Source organism: Gossypium arboreum, chromosome 13, assembly GCF_025698485.1.
Source record: "Gossypium arboreum isolate Shixiya-1 chromosome 13, ASM2569848v2, whole genome shotgun sequence".
Lineage (NCBI taxonomy): Eukaryota > Viridiplantae > Streptophyta > Magnoliopsida > Malvales > Malvaceae > Gossypium > Gossypium arboreum.
The window spans coordinates 5621162-5629654 of NC_069082.1; the positions used below are offsets into that span (position 1 = coordinate 5621162).

The following is an 8493-nucleotide window of genomic DNA, read 5'->3' on the forward strand; positions in this document are numbered from 1 at the left end:
GAGAAAAGAAAGGGAAAGGAAGGTCTTTGGGCAGCGTCGGGATGGTTGGTAATTCGGGCTTAGGCAAACCAGGAATCTCCGGCAGCTCAGGCAATTTAGGCACCGGCAGGTCAGGCTTTGGCAGAGTAGGAATCCCGGGGAATGGCGGAAATTCGAGCTTAGGCAACGTTGTTGTTTCCTGCAGGCTCCGCGCCTCGGCACCTAAGGATTCATCGGCATTGAACGATAATAAAGCGACCAACAAGGTGGGCAGAAGAAGGGAAGGGAAGTGGTTATAAGCCATGGGTGGATAAGTTTAGGGCAGAGTGTATGGAGAGAAAAAGGTCGGAGCTGTTGGATATGCAGAGAAGCAATATTTTGTGTGGATTTATATGGAAGGGAATGTGGTAGCAATTGGAAGGTGATGATGACGAGGATTGGTGGAAAGGGTCTTATTGTTGGCTCAACTTCCTCTCTGCATTGTGGTTTAATATAAGTTAATTAATACTAACATATACATTGTAATTAAGGACTTATTTTAATTATTTTGATATTTCCTTAGGAAGGTCGGAGGATTATTGTAGACGTTCTTGTAAGATGAAATTGAAAAGCAAAATAACTTGAGAAGGTACAAATGAGAGTTGTAATTGGATACTTTATGCATTGTTTGTTTAATCATGCTGATTTGTGTCATATGTAGGAACCATTTATTTTACCATTTTTCTTGATAATTTTTATTTTTAGTGCTTTGAGGAGAAAGTTAGTGGTACACTCAAATAAAAAGAGAGAAAAATAGTTTGAGAATTCTTTAATCCGATATTCATCTAAGCTACGTCTGAGATAATCGACTTGAATATCTTAATTGTATATACTTCAATATATGCTTTTTGTAGTGCCATCTTGTAACAAGAGGAATCTAAATTCCCATTTTTAAAGGATTTTTCATTATTGTGATTAATTTGTGTAGATTTTAAATGTATTTTTTTCCCTGTTAATGTACTCGATCTGCTTAGTAACCATCGCCACTGATTGTTTGTCTACTTGATCTACTTAGTAAAGTGTTTGTCTAATCATTTTTGAATTGCTTCGACTTCTTTCCATTTTTTTAGAAATTTAACATTATCCAACCTAATGCCACCCAATATGCATAAAAAAAATCAAAATAGAACCAAGCAATTTAATTCTTTTTTTTTTAATACAATTGATCTCTCTTCAATTGATTTAGTAGATTAAATCATCTCTTATCAGTTTTTCGAAAAAAAAAAACAGACTATTCATCCTATTTTCGGGGAATGAAGGACTATCACCTTTCAGTTAGCCCTCTTAAAACTCATATTTCATAATATAATGTTATCTGAATGCTTTTTACACCATACCCTGCATCATTTATAATGTTGATAGCCCTGCTATGGATGCAAATGAGATATGTGAATAATGAGACCATTTAAAAACAATATTATATTGTCCATTGAATGATCAGCTGACACTCCAAACAAGACATAAATAACCTTTGAATACACAAACTGAGTAGTTTTCTTTATTAAGAGAGTTGGCAAAACTTTAACAAAGCCTACAATTAGTGTGGTATTGCTCAAATGTACTATACAACAAACGAGCAACAAAATACAGCAGTTTGTCTAAGGGTATCCTAGTATGAAGAGAGAGGAGCAGATCAAGTGAATAACAAAGCCTAAGAAAGAAGAAAATACGACCAACACGACATATCCTTAATCACCTCAGGGGCCAGGTATTAGCATCAGCTTGAATATCTTAAACCATGTGTCAAAGGGATTTCTCAGGCAAAACTCTTCTTTATCAAGTATATCTTTTACAAGCTCTGTTTGAACATGAAACACTTCGGGGCTGTTCGCTAATCTAGTTTCAACCTTTGTGCAGTAAAGAACATATACACATATATATAGGGGGCGCAAATTCTATAAGGACAAGTTAGTAAAATACGTTCTTAGCTAATTTGACATTCGGTCAATCAAATTGCAAAATCTTACATTCCAACCAAATTACCCAAACAATGTAATATAACATACCTGGTAATGTGCTAAGGTAATCTTGCATTCCAATTATAGGATTACCAAAATACTTTTACATTCTCTGAACTAAATGCCCCCTCAAAGAGCTTCAAATTGGGTCATGCAAACAACACGTTTGGCCGCTGGCACTCTTGTCCAACAGCAAGTTCACAATCACAATATCAACTCTGGCTAATTGCCACTTTCATACAAAAGCATCATATTATCCATGATCCATGCCTAAGATTAACCAAATATTCGTCATACACCTTTAAATGGATGAGAGATGCTTAGTTAAAAGAAAAAAAAAAAAAAAAGGATAGATGATATTGCCTTTAACACGTTCAAGGATAGTGTACCTTTTTGCCACAGGAAAAGGCAGAAATAAATTGCAGCACTCTTAGATTGTTTAGTATGGTAGATGCTTGACAGATAAGAAAGCTGTTCAATTCCATCTCAAAGTGATATGTTCTAGACAACCGATGCAGTTTATGGACATCTTCGCAGCATCTAAAACTTTCACCACTAGGAAGAAGAATTAGTGGAAGCCTCCAATTTTCGACAGGTGAAGTGTAGTTCACAATCAGACTACACGCCGCATGTCTTCTTAGGCAAGCAACATTCAACACCCTTAAAGAGTCAATTACAACAATACAAAACCCAATATGAAGAGCAAAAACATATGGCAAGCAAAAGATTTCTTGCTCGCTAATAAAAACTTCAGGACAAATAGAAACCTGCCAAAGAATCATCAGTATGACCACTAACAAGAGAAAACCAAAAATCACAGAGAAGTTACCAAAAATCACAGAGAAGTTTAAAATCAGCAGACCTATTCCAGCAAACTACTACTAATGATTAGAATGAATGACTTGTTGGCCTTTTTAACATCTAATCAAAATGTTAACCATCTCCATGAATGTTGCAATTTAGAAAGATGATGCATGTTGCAAGACTGCAACTAGAAGATGAAATTGTATACTTTAAACCAGAGTCTGACAACTTCAATGACAACTTCAATTGAGATTCCTCCATTTGAAGTCAAAGGGTGTATGTTGAGTCAATTAATCATGTGTTTAGGTCTTATTTTGGAGCAGATATAGCGCAGAATAGTAAGAATAACTCGTTCAGACCGGAATGTATAAACTCCTTGGCCAAAAGGTCCCAATTTACCTTAAGATTTTGATACTTCAGTTATAAAGAACATAAAGAGAGAGAGAGAACAGAAGGAAAGGTCATTCTTGAAGTGGATGTCAGGTTTCTGGCCCTAAATGAAGCCATGCCAGTATTACAGCTCCAAAACCAATTATGGGCAAGTCAAATTACTAAGTATGCAGTCAATGACTAATAGTTGGTTTAACAAGAGAAACTTTAGAACTGCCGAGCAAGACTAATGCAGATGATTAATTCTAGTTAAAGATTTCATGAAAAAAAAAAACATGAATTACAAGTGCATACAAAGTAAAAAAAACCAACACAATCAACAATAAAAAATATATATATATAACTACTTTTTTCTAGAAGGGAAGCGTTAAATGGTAGTGAAACAACCTCTCAAAACTCGCTACTAGAACAAAGGAAGCAGATTTGCAAACACAAAATCATTGGTAACTAAATTCAATAACCATTGAAGCTCTTTCAGCTATTAATACTTGGCAAAATTAAATCTTCTCAAATGCAAGGATAACAAATTGTATACCTTTCGAAGCATATTTCTAACCTTTTACTCTTTTCCTTTTAATAAGAGGGAAACAAGGAGGGGAGAAAGCAAGTATCATGGTTAATAACTCTTTCGACTCAAACAAGAAAGAAGAGACCAGTCGGAGAAACTTACCACCTATTCCTGTCACTGCAAGAATCATGATGGACAAAACATTACATCTTCAACCCACAACAGTCATGATTTTGTACCGAACTTTCTAATTATCCTCCCAAACAGAAATTTAATTCAGAGTAAATAGGCAGCACAAAATGATAAAAATATTGACAAAACATGGTGCTGCAAAATATACAGTCGAAGTCAACCTTGAAAAGGCTATAAAAGGAGGCCCTAAGCACCTCCACACGGTTGAATACTACAAGCAATTACAACAACTACAACTACTGCGAAAAAACAAAAAGCAAGGATCTTACTTCACTAAGTAGCCTTAACTTTATCATCCCCAACAGCTGAAAGTATAGGCAAGCTACTCAAAAACTCATCAAGACCCTCAAAGAACCCATTCCCTTCAATGTTATCCTCCTCCCCATAGCCGGGGTGATTCCCCTCATTCCTCCTCGGTGCCGGCTCTTCAACTTCATTACTAAACTCCACATTCAAATCCAACTTCCCCAAATTCTTTGTGCCCCTCGCCATCTGCTTCCTCCCACTATTAACAACTCCTCTTCTACTCGATTCAGCAGTCACCACACCTTCTGGAACAGTGGACGCACCACTCAAATTCCCACTACCATCAACATTAGCTGCCTCATTACCCGCCTTCTTCACTCTCTCACTCTGTGGTTTCTTAGCAGTTTTCCCCACAGATCCTTTCCCTTTGACATTTTTTGCCTTCTTCCTCTTCTCATTCTGCCAATCATCATCGTCGTCGTCATCCTCTGAAGTCCCAATCGAGTCAGAAATATCTACATATGCGTCATCATCATCATAATACACTCTTGGAGCAGGCTTTTTGGCAGTACTTTTTTTCCCAGTATTCTTGTTATTAGGGCAAGCATACATGGTCGAAATGGGTGACCAACTGGGAAATTGATCGCCCCTCGAAAATCCTAATGGGAAAAACCCCCAGCAGCTGAAACGCGAATCCTTTCCATTCACGGGTGGCGGCGGTATCACAACCGCATGAAAAGCTCTCCTGCAGTTCTTAGCCTGACACCTCAGTGTGCAATCCTCGTACAACTTCGGGTATTCATAGAGAATGTAACAGTAAGGACAAGCCGTCCAGAAAGTCAGCTCCTCTGACTCAGCGGCTTCACTAGGCCGAGTCACACTAGTTGGCTCTGTCTGACTATTCCCCCTATGAGGAGGAGTTGTTGTCTGGTTAATTTGACCCGTCCGAGTTGGCTCATCCCTATTAAACTGACTCGAGCTATCGGTTCCTATTTGATTAATCTGGCTCATCCGAATCGGCTCAGGCCGATTAACCTCACTCGCCTGACTAATCTGACCCGAACCAACCGATCCTGTCCGATTCACCTGACTCGACCCAGCTAAACTGATCTGACTCATTTGCTTCCTCCATGTTGGCTCAGCCGGCCGATTTTGCTCCGGCGATTTATTCTTTAATCCCAACTGCTCCTCTCCTTCTAAAGCGGCATTCCCATCTTTATCAGTATTTCTAGGGCTCCTTCTCATGAATAACGGTTGCGTAACTTGCGCCTGCGTTTCTTTCTGTGGCGGCGATTGCATGAACAGCGTTTGCGTTTCTTTCGGCGGGGGCGGCGGCTGCGGTTGCATGAAAAGCGGCTGCGTTTGCGGTTGCAGCTGCTGTTGCTGCATCTGTGGTTGTTGTTGTTGTTGTTGTTGCTGCTGACCGAGTTGACTCACCTGACCAAATTGAAGGAGCCTCAACTCGTTATCGTAAACGGCCTTCTTAGAAGGGTTCGACAACACATTCCACGCTTCGGAAACAAATCGAAACGCCTGATCTGCGAAAGAGAGCCTGTTCCTCCCAGGATTCAAAAGAAGGGCGAGTTTCCTATACTGACTCGCCACAACTTCCATGGACTGAGTTAACGGCACGAGTTGGAGGATCCCGTACCAGTCTTGAGGGTTAGATTGAGCCGTTATGAGAGTGTCCGTCACGGCTAGGATTTGGTCGGCGAGGATAGGGGCCGATTCACGAGCTCGGATCGCGAAGGTTCTGGTCCCGTGCAAATCACGCGCCGCCAAGAGCTTCTCCGCAATCGTCAACCACCGCTCGGCCTCCGTAGTATTGCCATCCATAACGCCTAACCCTTCTCTCCGTCGAAGAATTCAGTTTCCTTTTTCCTTTTTTTTTTTTTCTTTTTTTAATGGAAGAAACTCTTTGTTTGGTAATAATGGAAAATAGCAGAGAAAAATGGCAGGTCTATTTTTTCGATGGACGAAAAAGGACAGTACTTTAAGATAAATCAAAGAGGGGTTTCCTTTGATTTGGATGGGATAAGAATATTTCTACATGGGTATTATTGTCATTTGAGGTTCTGTCTTTAGAACTTGGCAAAATAGAGTGGAAGTGAAAGTAGTAGGCAAACAGGGAATTAAATAAAAATTTAATTCTAAATTTCATCCTCTACTTTACAAAATTGAGAATTTAATCTATCTAATACTTTAAAAAGTTGAATTTAGTTCAATTAAACCTTATTATTAAATTGATGATCTGAAAATATCAACTCGATAATTTATTTATGAGGAATTAGTAAAATTAATAATTCAATAATTTAAATGCAGCTAATTAGTAAAAATCAATAATTAAAGTTCATATATCTACTAATAATTGTACTAACTTTTTATTTTTGTAAAGTATAACTATCATTAATAAATTAAAATAAAGGGATTAATTTCTAAATTTTTTTTGAACCAGAAGCATGGAATTTAAATAAACCCAAAAAAAAAAGAAATGAAAAAAAAATGGCAAAGCTTTTGCGTAGCATTGCAGAAAAAGAGTCATTACGGTCATATGGTCGTCCTTTTATTTATATGGTGATGAGGTCGTTTTATAGAAAGTAGTAATAAATATAATGGTGAGTATTTGGATTTTATTTAGGCTTAATTTATAAATTGGCCCTTGAAGTATGTCTTTTTCTCACTTTAGTACATAATTTTTTTTTTTCAATTAAGTATTAAAACGTTATGGTTTTTAATCCAAAAATAAACCACCATTTAAAAAATCAATCTAGACATTGAGATGATGCCATGTATGTGCCTTTGATATTTTCATAACATAATTCATCAGTAATTAACATTAGAATTAAATTAAAATAATTTAATCTAATAATGTAGTAACCTCTCCTCCCTCTCGATGTCTCGTTCACACCTCTTTTTAAGTTGCAGAAAACTTCAAAAATATTTGAAGGTTTGAAACTTAGGTGAATCCGTCTCGATATTCAAGGTTGGGTATCGATGGTTCCAAGTGGAAATTGTCGTTCATCGAGGAGAAGAAGAATAATTTGACAACGGATTTGACTTGATGATGATAATTTTTGGGTCGATGATGAATTCTTTAACGAAATCGAAGGAAGAGTTGTTGTTGCGATTATTGTCGTCGGTGAAGAAGTTGAAAGTTTTAGTCTTTAAAGCCAAAGCTAAATTTTCAAACAATTTCAAAGATTTATGGGGACTTAAATGGGTGTTCATAGCCATTCATTTTTGTAATAGGAATGGCAATGAAATAGAAATGGGGGGAAGGTTTCATTGCAGCTTAATTAACAAATTGAGAGGGATTAATTTCTAAATTAAGCTTTTTATTTAGGTTAAATGTGAGTAAGAAAGTTCGTCTATTTCACTAAATTTTTAAAAGTTGACTTATTTTATCAATTAATGTTTTCTTTTTACATATTTGACTAATTTAGTATTTTATTTAATATAAATAAGATTTATATTTGATATAATAAGTTTAATATAGAATAAAAATTGTGTTTCGTTAAAATTACAATAATAAGACAAAACACAAACAATAAACATAACTCGAACCCATGAAAACAATGAATACACTTAATCATCATGCCATCACATAAGGTTTAAAATTAAGAATGATTTTGATTCATCTAAATTATAAGTAAACTATTCGGATCTTATCTATAATTATTTTTTCCTAAAATAATTATTTTCATTTAATTTTCAATATTATTTTTCTTTTTATGATTTTTAAAATAAAAATATTTTATATAATATGTATATATAAAAATATATTAGAATTTGTCACACCCATCATTTGAGTAGCATTTTAAAATAATATGTCATATATAAAATCTACATTTTGAGAATTATAATATTTAAAAAGAATAATAAGAATTGATTAAGTTACATAAATCATAATAAGTAGCTTTGACGTGAATGTATATATTAGTTATTTTTAAAATTTATTAAAATAAAAATAGTTTTTATCTTTTTAATTAAAAATATTTAGATAATATTTTATTGAATTAATATCTTAACTTGGTATAAATATAAATGAAAAACAAATTGAACTCGAATTATTGGACCTTGAAAATTAACAGAGGACCAAAAGAGAGGCCCAAATAATAATTTAAAATGCCCACTCAACATTGTTTGGTCTGAAGTTAGGCCTGGGCTGAACAAGAACTGAACTAACGAAGTGAAAGTGTTTTCACACCGAATAAATTTAGGGTAAATTACAATTAAGGTCATTAAATTATTAGAAAATTTACATCTTGGTCATTCATCTTCAAAAAGTTACAAAATGATCACTAAACTATTCGATAGTTTTCATTTTAAGTCACTGAGCTATCAAATGTAAATAACAACGACTTTAATATCCCAGTG

At 35.4% G+C, this 8493-nt stretch overlaps 2 protein-coding genes across 2 annotated transcripts; both read right to left on the reverse strand.

Moving 5' to 3' along the window:
• Positions 1-1494: 1494 nt before the first annotated feature.
• On the reverse strand, positions 1495-3021 carry LOC128286709 (uncharacterized). Its single transcript, XM_053024192.1, has 2 exons — positions 2366-3021; positions 1495-2246 (listed from the first exon to the last, which is right to left on the reverse strand). The coding sequence occupies exons 1-2, from the start codon at positions 2756-2758 to the stop codon at positions 2199-2201; spliced, it is 441 nt and encodes a 146-aa protein (XP_052880152.1). The 5' UTR covers positions 2759-3021; the 3' UTR covers positions 1495-2198.
• Positions 3022-3909: 888 nt separating this feature from the next.
• LOC108464064 (uncharacterized) lies at positions 3910-6227 on the reverse strand. The gene has a single exon (XM_017764148.2). The coding sequence runs from the start codon at positions 5950-5952 to the stop codon at positions 4144-4146; it is 1809 nt and encodes a 602-aa protein (XP_017619637.1). The 5' UTR covers positions 5953-6227; the 3' UTR covers positions 3910-4143.
• Positions 6228-8493: the final 2266 nt, after the last annotated feature.

Coding starts and splice junctions, on each gene's coding strand:
- LOC108464064 (XM_017764148.2), bottom strand. CDS start 5,952: ATGGATGGCAATACTACGGAGGCCGAGCGGTGGTTGACGATTGCGGAG.
- LOC128286709 (XM_053024192.1), bottom strand. CDS start 2,758: ATGATTCTTTGGCAGGTTTCTATTTGTCCTGAAGTTTTTATTAGCGAG. Junction 2,247..2,365: donor CCTTTTCCTGTGGCAAAAAG/GTACACTATCCT, acceptor GGTTAATCTTAG/GCATGGATCATGGATAATAT.